Genomic DNA, 17,761 nt, shown 5'->3' on the forward strand with positions numbered 1-17,761 from the left:
GAAATTTCAAACATGCTAGAAAGAATATAAATGGGAAACTTTTTTGGCAGAATTCACTAAAGCTGAACATATGCATATTGTATTACCCAAAGATTGAACTGCTAGGTATAAGTATCCAACAGAAATGAATGTGTACATCTCAGAAGGTTCATATCAGTTTTATTCATAATAGCCCCAAACTGGAAACAACCTAATGTTCATCCACAATAATGGATAAATGAATTGTGGCATATTCATATCATGGAACAGTATACAATAATTTTTTAAATGAAAAATTGCTATGGGTCAGGTGCAGGGGCTCACCCTTGTAATCTCAACACTTTGGTGGGAGGCTGAGGCAGGCAAATCACTTGAGCTCAGGAGTTCGAGACCAGCCTAGGCAACATGGGAAAACCCAGTCTCTACAAATGTACCCAACAAAAAAAAGCCACGTGCTGTGGTGTGTGCCTATAGTCCTGGCTGCTCAGGAGGCTGAGGTGGGATGATCACTTGATCTCGGGTAGTCAAGGCTGCAGTGACTGCAGTGAGAGGTGATGGTAACACTGTACTCCTACCTGAGTGACAGTGAGACCCTGTCTCAAACAAAACAAGACAAAAAACTGCTACAATATAACCAACAATATAGATGATTTTTACCGACTAATATTGAGCAAAGCAAACCTGAAACAGAGTACATATTGTGATTTTCCACTAAAATGAAATTCCAGAAAAGGTCAAATTAATCTCCAGCAAAAGAGGATGAAATAATGGTTAACTTTTACAGGTGGGAGGGGTAATGTACTGGAAGAGGACAGTAGGGAGATTTCTAAAGTTTTGAAAGTATTCTTTATTTTTATAATCATATATATTTACCTATTACTATTATTATTTGAGACATAGTCTCATCCTGTTGCTCAGGCTGGAGTGCAGTGGTGCCATCTCTGCTCACTGCAACCTCCGCCTCCTGGGTTCAAGTGATTCTCATGTCTCAGCCTCCCAAGTACCTGGGATTACAGGCGCACCTCCACCACCACGCCCAGCTAATTTTTTTTTTTTTTTTGTATTTTTAGTAGAGAAGGGGTTTCCCCATGTGGGCCAGGCTAGTCTCGAACTCCTGACCTCAAGTGATCTGCCTGCCTCGCCTTCCCAAAGTGCTGGGATTACAGGCGTGAGCCACCGTTCCTGGCCTATAATGATATATTTAAAAGCCACATACGGAAGAATTTTCTAGGACAACGTGAACTCTCCATTAAAAAACTTTTTACACCCCAACCACATAAATATGTAAAAATTTGAGTTTTACCCTTATGATTTGTGCATTTTACTGTCTATAAATTACATCTTGATGAAAATGTAAACAAAAACAAATAAAAATGAATGTTCCTTGAATGAGTGAATAAACGAATGAATGAGTTGTGTTTTCAAAGAGGAAAATAAAGACTTATTACCGTGAAAGAGGATCTTGTACTACATTGAATTTTTAAGTAGTGCTTAGTTCTTGCACTTTTTTTGCTCTAACGATGCCCAAAATAATTGTTCGTTTACTTACTTTGCTTAAGTATTAATTTCCTTTGCTATTTTGCCACGACTGTGAAGTTAAGACAAGAAAGTCATCAACAGTAATGCAGATGATGTAAATACCTTGTGGGACTGGCATTTAATTTACTGCGAGGGATCTATTAAGCTCTTGGGGAATTGGGGAATATGCCTAATTCCCTTCTGGCGTTTTTAATTTTTTTTAATCCTTTTGTGTTTTATGAGATGTGAGTACAAATTAATTATTCAGACTCTTGAGAGAGGAGAGGAGTTGGCGGAGTTGCCACCCGTGTTCACGAACAGGAACAGAAGCCACCAGCACGTGACATTGCCCAAGCCACCCAAAGATCAGAGTGGAAGAGTCCTAATTGCTGAGCGGCCCAGCCCCGGGATGTGCCTCTCCCATCCTTCTCCAGGCGGGGCTCGTGGCTAAGCAGCCACTCACCCTGCCAGCCTGTCACAGGCCAAGAGCGGCCAACAACTCCTCAGGCGACAATGGCCGCTGCACCCCAGGCGCTGTGGAAGCCCGAACTGGCTCTGGGTCCCAGCTTAGAGCCTGGGATGCAGTGTCGGGAGACACGGTGCCCAGAGCATCCAGTAGGTGTCGCTGTCCCACGGCCGCCGCTTGCCCCCGGGGTGGGGAGCCGGGGCGTGTCGCCTCACCTGGGGCTCCCGGCGCGCGCGCCTCACCTGGGCTAGCGCCCGTTGCCGCCCGCGCCGCGCGGGGGCGCTCTCCCGCGGCTGGGTCCCCGCCTCCGCCCCAACAGCTCGGGCTGCAGTACCGCTCGCGCTGCGCTGGGTGCTGGTTCTGCAACCCGCTGCTGTCCCCGGCATCCGCGACGAGGGGGCGGGGTCCCAAGACGCGCTGAGAAAGGCGGGCGAGCTGGCGCCCAGGTGTGTTCTTCCACAGGGCCCGGGCGGCAGAGAGGACTGCGTCCCGGCAGTCGGAGCGGGAGGAGGACAAGACGATGCCGCTGTCCCCACCAGCCCAGGGCGACCCCGGGGAGCCCAGCCCGTGCAGGCCCCCTAAGAAGCACACCACCTTCCACCTCTGGCGCTCCAAAAAGAAGCAACAGCCGGCGCCGCCTGACTGTAGGGTGTTCGTTCCGCACCCGCTCCCAGCGCCCGCCGGCGAGGCCAGGTGAGCTCCTCCGCCCGAGCCCTCCAGTCCCACCTCCTCCTCCTCCTCCTCCTTCTCCCGCTGCGCTGGCCCTTGGACTCCTGACCCCACTTGGAGAAGGGGAAAGCCCCGGCGTCTGTTTCACTCCGCAGGAGGGTACCCGGGTCCGGAGGGGAGCGATCGTAGCCGCTACGGGTGACCAGGTTCCTCGCGGCTTTTGGCTCAGACCAAGCGCCGGCGAAAGGAACTTGTGCCCACCCATGTGGCCTTTAGTATAACTGCAAAGTTTTCAGGCAGGAGCCTCCCGCATCAGCCTGCTAACCAGAGAAGCGGGGAGTAGGGTTGTTACCGTCCTAAGTGATGGTGGGAACTCTGCTTTGGGGTTAGGCACTGCTTTTGAGCTAGTGTCTTTATTGTAAAGCTCTTTATTGCGAATATCTGTAAGATCTGTGCTCTTACAGATGTTATACCCCCATTCTCCTCGCAACATACGAAGGGAGGAGGAAGTGGCAGGAATGGTTACCCCCATTTCATGGGTGGAGGAACTGAGACCAAAGGATAAATGGCTTCTCCCCATTGGAGCCAGTGGCAGAGCTAGAGAGCACCTAGTTATCCAAACTGTAGTTACCATTGTGCTTTTTAATTTTTATCATGGTTTTGAAGTGGTTTTATTCTATATGTATAATTATTCCACTATACCATCAGAGTTTATGCATTCGTTGAATAATAATCAATTTAAAGTAACAGCGTATTTACATGGCTCAGAGGTGTGAAATATTTATAGTGATGGACAATTGACAATGTCAATTGTTTTTTTAAAATACACCCTATGAATAATGAGGGCCAGAATAAAATTGTGCAAGATTTTCATTTTAGACATAGTTTTCCTTTTCTTTCTTTCTTTTTTTTTTGAGACGGAGTCTTGCTCTGTCGCCCAGGCTGGAGAGTGCACTGGCCCAATCCCGGCTCACTGCCAGCTCCACCTCCCGGCTTCACGCAATTATCCTGCCTCAGCCTCCTGAGTAGCTGGAACTACAGGTGCCTGCCACCACGCCCGGCTAATTTTTTGTATTTTTAGTAGAAACGGGGTTTCACCGTGTTAGCCAGGATGGTCTCGATCTCCTGACCTCGTGATCCGCCCGCCTCGGCCTCCCGAAGTGCTGGGATTACAGGCATGAGCCACCGCGCCCGGCCTCTCCTTTTATTTCTAAAAAAAGTCAATTTTACAATCTATTTTCATTCACTTATTGTATTGAGTACCTTAGCTAAGTGCCATGTACTGCGATATAAAAAACAACGAGAGACAGTAATAATTCTGTCATCAAAGAATTCTTAGTCTCTTGTGGATACCAAAAAGTGCAATGATAGATGCCAGCACAGAGGAGGGGATCAGGGAGGCTTCCTGGAGGAGGATAGGCGAAGTGGCTTAGGCAGAAGCAGGGAGAAGCAGCGAGTTCCAGGCAGGGGCTGCACTGTGCACATCACCAGCACTTAGAAGAGTGTGGCACTTCCTGAGAAGCGCAAGTGGTTGGAGCGGGGAGGTCTAGCTGTGAGGGGGTAAGGGTAGGAAAGCTAAGAAAGAAGTCATTTTATTTTTCTCTCGTATTTTATCATCCACATTGGTAATCAGTTGTAGTAGAAATATATTACCTATTCAAACATTTACTGTGCCTATTTATAGAGTATACTTTCTAACAAAATACACTACTTAATATACCCAACTTTGAAGTTCTTTTCCATTACCTCTAAATATTTTAAACATTTCCATCGTAGTTTTCCTTTTAAGATCTAGTCTCATCATTTACTGTCTGTCAAAACATAATAATACACAACTATAGGTAATTTTTTCAAATGTAAATACATTTTGGTCTAAAATTTAAAATAGGAGATTTGCTTCTCTCCTTGAGTTTTTTGTATTTTAGTGCAGTCTTGAAACACTTCATTTTTTCCTTCAGAACCCTGATGAACTTTGTATTAATAAATGTTCTGAAAAACTAAACATACTAGTCTGTCTTCGGGATGTTTTTCTAGTTAGATCATCTTTATAAATATTTCATTTACTTCTAAGAGAGTGTACTTCTTTCTGGTTTAGACAGTGGCAAAAGCACCCTTAGATTTCTAGTCAGTCTTTGCCCAGTGTGGCTCTCTCGAGCCTCCTGACTATATCCGTTCATTTCTGTCCAGGACTTGGAAGTGATGGAATTTGGCTGGAATGTGCAGCACTCACTGTGGTTTTTGTCTCTAAATAAGGAGGGGACAGTCAGGTCGCCACCCATATTTGCTTGTTTGATTAATATTATGGGTGTTTAGGTCAGAAAAAAGTGAATTTATCTACTAGCTTTGTGACCTTGGGCAAGTTATTTCACCTCTTAAAATCTCAATTTCCTCATCTGTAATATGGAGACAATAGGATGCTGACTCTGTAGGGCTGTGATGAATATTAAATGAAAGTTTATGTTATTAAGTGCAAAAACCTTAACACGTTTCTGAGCACAAAGTAGAAACTCAGTAAATGCAAAAGCATCCTCGTCGTCATCATCATCATCATCAAAGGGAAGGTCTAATGGAAGAAATGGAAAAAATAGGTTTGGATAGGGGAAAAACCAACTCTAGGAAGATCTTCTTTTCCTAGAAAAGTTTACCAGTCCAGCCAGGTGCGGTGACTCACGCCTCTAATCCCAGTACTTTGGGAGGCCAAGGCAGGCGGATCACCTGAGGTCAGGAGTTTGAGACCAGCTTGGCCAACATAGTGAAACCTCATCTTTACTAAAAATACAAAAAAATTAGCTGAGCGTGGTGGCTCATGCCTGTAATCCCAGCTACTCAGGAGGCTGAGGCATGAGAATCCCTTGAACCCAGGAGATGAAGTTTGTGGTGAGCCGAGATCACGCCATTGCACTCCAGCTTGGGTAACAAGAGTGAAACTCCATCTCAAAAAAAAAAAAAAAGAAAGAAAGAAAGAAAAAAAAAGAAAAGCTTGCCAGTCCAAAGATGATTTAAAATTTATTAAAGTCAGATTTTTGTATTCTGCAAATATTTGTGGCTTTTGGTATAGACATTCTAATCAATTATTTCTTTATGTAAAATAATTTGAACATGGCTACTTCTCTTTCCAAAATTTACTCTTAAAGTTTTTTTTTCAGCTTGGTTTTGGTAAACATGGTCATATGATGTTATTTTTCACAAAGACAGAGTTGCTGCCCTCCTGAGTCAGCCCCATCCCCTGTCTAGTCCATAATTCTTTTGCCATTAGAGGGTCTAGTGGTATGGAGGAATGAGCATGGCGAGCTGTGGTCAGGCCACTTAGCAGCCACTAGTGGCACTGTCATTTACCACATTTTAAATTATACTCTGTCTTGTGAATAATGTGTTCAGAATGTGGATTCTCTACTTGGATTTAAATTCTTGTTCTTCTGTTAATACTTACCATGACACCGAATCCTATCATCCTAGGAAAGTTATTAACATTTTTGTGCCACAATTTTCTCATTCACAAAATGGGAATCATAAGAGTTGTTATAAAAATAAACAAGTTAATGCATTTCAAGTGCTCAGAACAGTGGTTGGCACATAGTATGTGCTCAACCAATGGGAGTTGTTTCTCTTTTTCTAGATACTAGATACTAGTAAGTATCTTGCTTATGCCTCCTTTTGAGTAGGAATTTTGTGTGTTTTTCTGCTATATAATGAAAGTGGTACTTTCTTTTTTTTTATCTATTCAAGCCACTTTGTGTTATTTTGGTTTTTTTAAATATTAAAAATATTTAAAAAATTAAAACTTAAAGAGGCCGGGTGTGGTGGCCCACACCTGTAATCCCAGCACTTTAGGAGGTGGAGGCGGGTGGATCATCTGAGGTCAGGAGTTCGAGACCAGCCTGGCCAACATGGTGAAACCTGTCTCTACTAAAAATACAAAAAATTAGCCAGGTGCGGTGGCGGACACCTGTAATCACAGCTACTTGGGAGGCTGAGGCAGGAAAATCACTTGAACCTGGGAGGCAGAGTTTGCAGTGAGCCAAGATCGCGCCATTGCATTTCAGACTGGGTGACAGAGCGAGACTCTGTCTCAAAAAAACAAAACAAAACCAAAAAAAAACATAAATAGAGACAGGGTCTCACTATGTTGCCCAGGGTGGCCTCAAACTCCTAGGCTCAAGCAGTCCTCCCACCTTGGCCTCCCAAGTGCTAGGATTACAGGTGTGAGCCACTACATGTGGCCATACTTTTTGTTATTTTGATTAGAAGTGGGTCCTTAGCTAAAGGTCAAAAGCAGTGAATTATTTCCATTGAGTTCTTTGTTTAAGAACCTATTTTTTTTTTAAAAAAAAGCAGTGAATTAAAAATTATCACCGTTGAGCTGAATTGAACCCCACATCTCGAAGCAAGCATTAATGCTCCCTGCAGGAGAGCTAAATTTAAGCAGTGGATGGGCCTCATAATCCTGTGAAAATCAGCTCGCCTTGTTTCAGTTGGAGGAAAAGTGTAGCCGTGTCAAGGGCAGAGCATCCTCATTGGGCAGGCAGAGATCTACCTCTGAGTGAAGGCCAGCAGGCTCAAGTTTCAGAACTATAGACAATCTCTTAGTTTTTCTGTACTCAGTGGACCTTTCCCTTCTCTAAAGAGAAAACAACTAACTCCCTGTTTATATCACTAGAATGTTGTAAGGATAAACTATTGTTGTTTGGAGGGTTTTTCTTTTTTCTTCAGAAAAAGAACAATCATTTAAAATGTTATTTGAAAGCATTCTGGAACTGTAGAGTGTTAGTCTTCATAACTTAAAATTGATTCTAGTTTCCAGTCTTTTGTGGCTGGTTTGGTGCTTAGAACTCTAAACAGGTTTAATTATTTTCTGGCATAAAGAACATAGCCAGGTAAGTCTATTTTTGTTTTATGTAATGTTAGATTTAAACTGGTTAGTGCTGAGTTTTCCCTCTTATTTTCCTTACACTAAAGGAAAGAGTTTTAATTTTTAGGTTTATTTTATTTCACCAGTGATAAACCAGGAATCTAAAAGTAAGTCTGCCACTAGCTGTGAGCTTCTTGGGAAGTTAGTTTACCCCGATAACTTCTGTTGTATGATCTGTGACCTACCTCTTAACATTGTTTTTGAGAGTTATAAATATATTTTTTTAAAAAATGACTAGCCTAGTGCCTGGCAGATAACAGAAACTCAGTAAATAGTACCTCTGAAAGCATGCCACAGTCAAAGGATAGTAGACTTTGGTGTCGGGCAGACTTAGTTTCAAATCTGCCTCTGCCGTTGGGATAGATTTTTAAACTCTTTAAGTCTCAGTTTCTTCACCTGTAAAATGGAGGCAATTACACTTCTCTTATGGAGCTGTAGGAGGATTGGATGTTATCTATGCAAAGCACCCAGCACAGGGCTTGGCTCAAAGCAAGTGCTGGATAGAGGAAAGGTGGTGGTCAGTAGCAGGGGCAATAGTGGCAGTGATCGTTGTAATTATTGTTGTCTTTATGGTAATGGTAGTAGTATTAATACATACATTGTTACTTTGTGAGTGGAGTAAAAACTTCAGAAGCCCAGAAATCGTAACCAGGTCTGTTAAGCTTTGAAGTACCTTTGAGTATTTGGATGTTCATGTTGGTCTCTAAAAGGGAGACCCTTCATGCACTCTCAGTGCCTTAAAAGTCTTAATATATCTCACTGAGGAAGCCAAGGCTAAACTTTATACTTGACATTACAGGAGTTTTTCCCAAAGGGATTTTGGAGTCTGAGTTTAGCATAGGATAATCATTTGCCACTTACCTCTGTCATTGAATTACTTGATCCACCCTCTATTTCCACACTTTCCATCATAATCTACTCTCCATAATCAAGTGGCAGTGACATAAACCCTTTTGGGGACCTTTAGTAAGACCTTTGAAACTTGAGTTCACTTCTTTTTTTCTTCTTTAGCTCTTTTTTAAAAAAATATCGGGCCAGGTACGGTGGCTCATACCTGTAATCCCAGCACTTTGGGAGGCCAAAGTGGGTGGATCACAAGGTCAGGAGATCGAGACCATCCTGGCCAACATGGTGAAACCCCGTCTCTACTAAAAATACAAAAATTAGCTGGGCGTGGTGGCACACGCCTGTAATCCCAGCTACTTGGGAGGTTGAGGCAGTAGAGTCACTTGAACCAGGGAGTCGGAGGTTGCAGTGAGCCAAGATTGCGCCACTGTACTCCAGCCTGGCAACAGAGCCAGACTCCCTCTAAAAAAAAAAAAAAAAAAAAAAAAAAAATTCAAATACATATCTACTCCCTTTCTCATTAATAGTTTTGCCAGAATGTATGGCTTTTGATTATAAATCTTATTTGTAGGTCAGCATGGTGGCTCCTGCCTGTAATCCCAGCACTTTGGGATGCTGAGACAGGAGGATTACTTGAGCCTAGGAGTTCAAGACAGCCTAGGCAACAAATTCAGACCCTGCTTATCCAAAAAAAAAAAAAAAAAAAAATTAGCCAGGTGTGATGGCACATACCTGTGGTCTCAGCTACTGGGGAGGCTGAAGTGGGAGGATCGTTTGAGCCCAGGAGTTGGAGGCTGCAGTAAGTTGTGATCATGCTACTGCACTCTAGCCTGGGTGACAGAGTGAGACCTTGTCTCTAAAATAATCGTAATAATAAATGAGTACATCTTTTTTGTAAGCTGAGATAGTGAGTTGCTGCTGTAGTATTTGTCCACAATTAAAACAAGGTAGTAAACATATTAGATATTGAAATAGTTTCTAATTCCTAATAGTCATTCAAAATACATATCTTACTATGAACATTAAAAATACATATCTGAGCCAGGCATGGTGGCTCACACCTGTAATCCCAGCACTTTGAGAGGTGGAGGCAGGTGGATCACTTACTTGAGGCCAGGAGTTTGAGAGCAACCTGGTCAACATAGGGAGATCCCATCTCTTAAAAAAGACACACACACACACACACACACACACACATCTGTCTTAAAGTTTGAGTTCAGCTAAGGGGTCAGTTATGTTTCAGGAATGTCCATGCAGAAGAAAAGTGATTTATGTATGAAAATCTGTGTCTGGTCAACATGAGAAGATCATTTGAAGCTTGAATGGTGTGTTCTTCTGTCTACCTTGAAAAACTTGTCCCAAAGTGAGTTTTCGAGATACAGGATGTATGACTAGACAGTCATACATGTCTAGTCATGTATGTGAGTGCTTGTGAGGAGCTTGGCAAGAATGACCAGCAAATTGCTTATGAGTCTCATTAGCTCATTTACAGTTCTCTTAAAACATAGCTGCATTGGGCTAACCCAAATGCCTCATCAACATACCTGAACAGATTCAAATATATGAGAAGTCTTCCCTCTAGAGAGTTAGCCCTTGCTTAGTGCTGCCTTTACAGCACTGTGCATCTTCTGGATTCTTCTGTTCAGTGGAAGAGAAGCAATGACCCCTCATAACAGAGACCTAGATTGAGTTGCTAATTATTCAGCCAGTATACAGTATATACTATAGTGTGGTTACTGAATAGTTTAAGAGTTTCTGCCATAATTAGTACCTCACCAACTACTTTAAAAAAATAAATAACCATAACTTAATTCATGTTTTCAAAAAAAATTTAAAGCTTGAAGGAACCATATTTATAACAACAAAATGTCACTTAAAATGATGGAGCCTATCAATATATTGTTACCTATGCAAGAACTCCCTTTACGGAGCTTGAAGTAATGCTAGTAATGTGACACATAATATATTTTATTCATGATTTGTCATTTAAATGTGTTCAGAATACTGATGGATTCATAAATATCTCATGAAAGCATACATTTTGACAAAGTACCAGGAGGCCCAAGGACATACAAATGGGGCAGAGAATCAGAATCCATTTGCAGTGTCCCCGACCTCTCTCACTGGCATGTTATAGAAAAGTAAAGGTTGCATCCGTAGCTAACACACACAAAAAGAAACACAATTAACAAGTACCTTTTGTTTGTTACCTTCTCATAAATGGCAATTAAATGAGTAAAAGTAGGTTGGTGTTAAGCTTGGCAAAAGATACTGTGGGGAAGAAAGTTGGCTGCTGGTTGTGTTTATTGTTTGTGCCATTTCAAGCTAACAACCCTAACTGAGTCTCAGTCATTAGAATTCAGGGTTATTCCAAAGGTAATATCGACAGCTCAAATAAGAGATTTGGCCAACAGTTACATAAAGTCACCATGAACAGTACACCTCTTAATTTTTTTCAAATTCGTTTATAAGTAGTAGCATAAGCTCATGATAGTCTTTGGATTCATTTTTTAATCTTATGATTAGGATCAAGGGTCAAAATAATATGTGCTGCATACAAGATAAGAAAATAGAGGAAGCATGTGCTTTATAATAACTTCAGACCAAGTCTGTTAAAACATTGTTTTCCATCAATATTTGATTGAGAGATGCAGTTTATTCAATATGCACTATGTATTAGATACTGTTCTAAGTGCTTTACAAATATTAACCCACTACAGTTAATTCATAACTTTCCTTAGAGGTAGGCACTATTATTAGTCCCATATGGAGGAAAAACCAGGCACAGAGGGGTATGATTATTTGGTCAAAGTCACAGAGCTCATTAAGAGTGAGGCTGGGATTCCCCAACCGGTGATCTTGCGTCCTTGTGGTTAATCACTGCAAGTTAATCACTGTGGTTAATATTGCTTTCTTTATATTCTTATATGAGTTCATTTAGCCTCTAGATCTCACAAGTAGAAATTAAAATATATATGATAAATTAAGTTTTGGTACTAGACAATTTCTATGTTAAGTAGTGGAAAGAAAAATATGTTAATTAATAGAAATATCAGTTCATTAAAATCTTAGACAAAAAAGATTTTAAAACAGAAATTTAAAAGTATATATTATAAATGAAAGTATCATGTGTAGATTCTGAGTTTGGGGCTTCTGCCCAAGCTGTGTCAGAAAAAAGCATTACCAAGAGGTGGGCCTACTTCATACCCCTTCTTCTGCCCTGGCACAGGCAGGAGAATGCAAGGTCAGAGGTAAGTGGTAGATGGGGGGCCCTCTAGTTGCTGCCCATGCTAAAGAGGGATGGCAGAATTTCTCAAGTAGTTGCTTTACCAGTTGCTGCAGAAAGCTGCTCCTGGCTGCTCTAACTTTAGGCCTCTAGAAGCCCTGCTGCTTGAATCCATTGGTTTTACCTCCTGACTTATTCTTGAGGATTCCCTGGCAATGAATACAGGTTCCACCTTACATTGACCTTACACTTCAAGGATTGTAAACCGTTGCTGATACTTTATCCTATTTGGGGCTTATAAGGGTTCTGTGAAATAAGCCCATACCCTCATTCTGAGGATAAAGAAACTGAAGTTCATGGAAGGTAATGCTGGTGGAGGAAGCAGGACTAAAACTCAGATTTTCTGATTTTTTCTTAACTGTTCTTTTGGGTTCTCTTGCATTGCATACTATACCTCCAGTCCTGGCCTGTACCCACCTTTGACAGGAGCCCAACTGACTCATCTGACTTCCTGATGACTATTCCCCTGAAAATCTTCCCCTAGTTTCATAAACTAACAATGATGAGACTGTCTGATCCCTAGATTGAGTTACTAGTTATTCAGCCGGCACCTATAGTCTGGTTATTGACATCCTGGATAATTTCTGGGTTTCTATTATAATTAGTACCTTACCTACTACCTAAAAAAAGCTAGCAAAAATAAAAATAACTCAATTCATGATTTTTAAAAAAGCTTGCACAAGCCATATTTTATAACAACAAAATGTCACTTAAAGTGATAGAGCCTATCAGTATGATATCGTACCTATGCAAGAACTCCCTTTACAAGACTTGAAGTAATGCTGGTGCTGTGACACATAATATAATGTATTCATAATTTGTCACTTAAATGTTTTCATAATGCTGATGGATTCATAAATATTTCTTTTTTTTTTTTTTTTGTAAGTACAGAAGCCTTTAGTTTTCAACTTCAGTGCAGGTTGATTACTGCATATCTGGTATCTTATTCTGCAGATTGTCTTTTATTTCTTTTTTTTTAAAATATTTTTTTCTTCTTCTTCTTCTTCTTCTTCTTCTTATTATTATTATTATTATACTTTAGGTTCTATGGTACATGTGCGCAAAGTGCAGGTAAGTTACATATGTATACATGTGCCATGCTGGTGCGCTGCACCCACCAACTCGTCATCTAGCAGCTTGACTTTTTGCATCTGCTATTAGGAAAAGGTATGATAGTTGAAGCAACTGTTGACATTCACACTGAAATTCAATGTCTCCTTTATGATGCATGTTATTACAAACCTAAGAACTGGTCCTTTTCAAGCCTGGGCAGAGGAGGCTCACCCAGGCCTTGCCAGCCACTCTTGGCTCTATTGCCTTGCTTCTTTCCCCACTGTTGGCTTCCTTCCCCACCATTTAGCTCCCATGAACTAAGTGGTTGTTATTATCAGCAAAACAAGAAAATGTAGTTACTGCAAGGGTGGGATTACAGAACTATTCTCTTTTGTATTGGCTATCCAAAACAATTTTGTCTGGAGTGGACTCAATTATCAATCAGGAGTCCTTCATTGGAACATACTTAGGGTTTGAAACAAGAGCACTTGTATTCCTGTGTATCAGTATACATGTTTAAACAAGCTTGTCTAAAACTAGATTTTGGATTTCTTTCAAGATAAAAGCAAAGTAGGACTGAATGTCTGCATTTGCTCAGAAGTTTTGAACTTTACTAATTTGCATTTTGTGATTGTCATAATCTTGCCCTGTAAAAGGTTTCAAGTACTTTGGCCTAGAAGTCTCAGTAGCTAGGTGCATTGCTAGCACTTAATTGTATCCTTTCCTGTTGTTTCACTTTTATTAAAAGCTTTTTTGTATGCCCATAAGGAAACAACCAGTCACAATAGCTGATAACTGTTGACTATGTAGAGAGGCGATGTCTCCATCATCATGTAGTTTCTTCCTACAGAGACGCTCCTCAGGAATTTATGCATCTGCTTTCTCACTGCAGGATTTCTGGTTGCCTTTCTGTGTATAAGCATACATTGGCTACAATTCCACTAATTTACAAAGCCAGCAGAAGTTAAACAAAGAGGAGCACCATTTTATATCTTAATGCCACTCCATAACTGATCAACAAAGAACAAAAGTATAAGTTGGTGCAAAAGTAATTGAGGTTTTTGTCATTACTTTGTTTTTGTCATTACTTTTTTTTTTTAGATAGGGTCTCCAGCTGCTCAGGCTGGAGTGCAGTGGCACAATCTCAACTCACTGTAGCCTTGACTCCCTGGGCTCAGGTGATCCTCCCACCTCAGCCTCCTGAGTAGGTGGGACTACAGGCACGTGCCATCACACCCGGCTAATTTTTGTATTTTTAGTAGAGACCGGATTTGGCCATGTTGGCCAGGCTGCTCTCAAACTCCTGACCTCAGGTGATCTGCCGACCTTGGTCTCCCAAAATGCTGGGATTACAGGCGTGAGCCACCACGCCCAGCCTTTTGTCATTACTTTTAATGGCAAAAACTGCAATTACTTTTGCACCAACCTAATAACAACAGTTGGGTTCGAGCATGTTCACTGAGAAAGATGGGTGTGGCATGCGGGAATTAAGGGAAAGGATTCTTTTTGGCCAGATAATTCTCAATCTCTCCTGTAAACTAAATAAACATAAGGAATTTTGTCAATTGTATATAAGACAAGGGACATGAACAATTCCTTATTATGTGACAGTTGCTTTCATATCAGTGTATCTCATTCAATCTTCTTAGTAGCTGTGCCAAATAGGTATTTCTACCTTCATATTTATAACTGAGAAGACAGAACCTGAAAGAAGTATTTTAGCTAATAAATGACAGAGCAGTATTTGAAATACTTCTTTCTGGCTCTAAACCTCAAAATATTTTCACCACACCGTGAAAAAACTAAAGCTAATTGAATGAGTAGTTGGTAGAGGGTGTGTGTGTGTGTACAGGGGAGGTAACTAGCTAATGAATAAAGCTTCCCGTAGAAATGTAGGTACCAATTTACTCTCAGAGCTATCTCCCTGAGCAGGGAAGCGTTTCCTCTTTTTGATTACATGCACCCTACTTGGTCCCATTGTACAGAAGGGTATCCAGGAACAAAGAATTCGTATGCCTTATAAAGTTAATGGGGCATTCTTGTTTTCCTGGGAACCCCTGACTTGAAATGATTCTAAGAAGAATCTGTGACTCAGTTCCTCAAGTGTTAACTAAACCTGTTGCACCTGATTTCCAATCTAGCCACAAAGTCTTAGTACCTGCTACTGGGATGATTCACTGAGTATGTAAAGGAATCTAAGCTGACAAATGTTGAGGATTTTTCCCTCTGCATAAAGGTCACAGCCCCAAAAGAGGAAAGAAAATGCTGGTGACCCAAACTTCAAATTTGTAGGCGATACTGTTGGTGTGAAAGATGTAGATCTAGAAAGTTTGATGCAAAAGGATTATGAAAACCTTGTAAATAATCTTTGTCTTTAGTGCCCATTTCTCTCAAAACTGAGTTTTATTTTGATTTTTATGTATGTGAGTTTTAAAATTATGTTTAAGAATGTTCGTTAGTTTCTATGAGTATTATTATATACACAGAGCTAACTTCTATGTCAGTAGGTCACAGAAAAGAGTAACTTTCTGTTTCCATTTTACCAGACTGGAAATTTATATGCTCTGGTATTTAGATTACATGTTGTTGGCTTAAAGCCTAAATGATTATAGTCATTAATACTGTTCATTTTCCAAAATACAACTGGAAATTTGCTACTTTGTCTTAAACCACGCTCTTTTATTATAGACTTTCTCTAATTTTAAAAACCATTACCCAGTGATAATAGTAATTGAAGCAGAAGGTTAGTTTGCTTCTTTTATGTGTGACTGTAACTGAGCAGATGTTACTACTTCTCTCCAAAGTGGTCTTGATGTATGGTTTTCAGTGACTGTGTTTGTCACACTCAGAAAGGTAAGTAACCGTGATAGTGAAACTGCACTAGTATAATTCATTTATTAAACAAACATTTATAGACACCTGCTGTATGTGAGGCCCTGGAGTGTGGGCTGGCAAACCAGTTCAAGTTCTGTGGTTGGCAAATTGAGTCTCACTCCCCTATCTTCTAGAGAAGCTGTAATATTCACCATTAAAATGATAAAAACTTGCTACACTTACCGCTATAATAAAAAAGAGAAAATATTCAAATATGCATAAGACAGCCTGGCATGGTGGCTCACGCCTGTAATCCCAGCACAATAGGAGGCTAAGGTGGGAGGATTGCTTGAAGCCAGGAGTTCGAGACCAGTCTGACCAACATAGGAAGACTATGTCTCTACAAAATAAAAAAATAAAAAATAACTGGGCAGGGTGGCATGCACCTGTAGTCCCAGCTACTTGGGAGGCTGAGATGGGAGGGTTGCTTGAGGCCAAAAGTTCAAGGCTGCAGTGAGCTATGATCATGCCACTGCACTCCAGCCTGGGCAACAGAGCAAGACGTCTCGCTAAAAACAAACAAATACGCTCAAGACAGAGGCTGAGAGATGAAAGAACTTAATCCCCACAGAGGATGAGGAATTTATAATTCTTGAGTGTAATTGTTACTGCTAAAGGAATTCCAGAGAACACTTGATGATGTTAGTGTATATAAATTCTCTAAATGGATGGTTCTATTTATATCTATAATCTGAAGATATACATATTGATATATGTTTGTATATATAGACAGACACATTCATACATATATACACTACATACATTCTAGCACTAAGTTCTTTACTGATATATGTACTCAGTGCTAGATTACCTACTTAGTAAATTAAACATGTACTTACAACATCAGCAAAGCAGGAATGAGAGAAAGGGAAAAGCCAAAATATGTCTGAAAGTTCTGTGTTATTTTCAGATATTAAATTTTGTTGTAGGGTTTAGAATTGTTTTTATTTTGAATGACATATTGAGGTGGGGGAGGCATAACCTTTTTGATGATTAAAGTTTCTAAAGGTAATGATGCAGACCTCTGTATATACCTTGTTTAAAGAGCATTATGGCCAGGCATGGTGGCTCATGCCTATAATCGCAACACCTTGGGGAAGCTGAGGCGGGAGGATCACTTGAGGCAAAATTTGAGACCAGCCTGGACATCATAGTGAGACCCTGTCTCCATAAAAAAAATTTTGAAATTAGCCAGGTGTGGTGGCATGTGCCTGTAGTCCCAACTACTCAAAAGGCTGAGACAGGAGGATTGCTTGAGCCCAGGGTTCAAAGCTGCAGTGAGCTGTGATTAAGCCACTGCCCTCCAGCCTGGGAGACAGAGTGAGGCCCTGTCTTTAAGTAAGTAAGTAAGTAAATAAATAAATAAATAAAAGAGAGCATTGGCGGGGGTTAGGGTGGAGGTGGGAGAAAAAGTATGATGTGAACTGTGGAAGGTGATGAGAAATATGCCCCATTTATTCTTGTGTTCATCTCGTGAGTTGGATTCCAGGCCCAAAAGTACCACTTTATCTTCCTTAAAGAGGCTCAATTGGTTAGCATCACTTGTTAAATGTCCTGTCCAGTTCTGTGGAAATGGTCAGATGGGTGAACATCTCAAGTAACTGTTCTTTTATGGTTTGAGACTCCAGTTTTATTTTTTGATACATCTATTTTTTGATACACTTGGCTTAGCTGTTTTGGAGGCTTCACCATATTGAGTAGTTCCCGTTCACCACTGGGGGTGTACATACCAAGATCCCCTGTGAATTTCTGAAATTGCTGATAGCACTGAACCCTCTATATACTATGTTTTTTCCTATATACGTGTACCTATGATAAAGCTAAATTTATGAATTAGGCACAGTAAGAGATGAACAACAGTAAATAATAAGATAGAACAATTATAACAATATACTATAATAAAAATTACATGAATATGGTATTTCTATCTCTGTCTGTCAAAATATCTTATTGTATCTAACATTTTTGGACCATGGTTGACTGAGTGACCATGCATAAGGGAGGACTGCTATAGTTATAATAATTCACGATCTCACTATTTATGGATAACACTGTTAACATTGTCTTCCTTTTTGGTACATATTTTCGTATAGCTTAGCAGTAAAGATGAAATTATAGAGGGAGTAATTTAGATGGCTTTTGTATCTTGTTTTGTTTTTCA

At 40.6% G+C, this 17,761-nt stretch overlaps 1 protein-coding gene across 1 annotated transcript in view; it reads left to right on the forward strand.

The window, feature by feature from the left end:
* The first annotated feature begins 2,138 nt into the window (after positions 1–2,138).
* CRYBG1 (crystallin beta-gamma domain containing 1) overlaps positions 2,139–17,761 on the forward strand; it is a 209,465-nt gene continuing 193,842 nt past the window's right edge. The window contains exon 1 of the mRNA XM_009242117.4: positions 2,139–2,656. Coding sequence (XP_009240392.4) covers positions 2,484–2,656 — 173 coding nt within the window. The 5' untranslated portion in view covers positions 2,139–2,483. The remainder of the gene's footprint in view (positions 2,657–17,761) is intronic.

This window comes from Pongo abelii, chromosome 5 (assembly GCF_028885655.2).
Source record: "Pongo abelii isolate AG06213 chromosome 5, NHGRI_mPonAbe1-v2.0_pri, whole genome shotgun sequence".
Classification (NCBI taxonomy): domain Eukaryota; kingdom Metazoa; phylum Chordata; class Mammalia; order Primates; family Hominidae; genus Pongo; species Pongo abelii.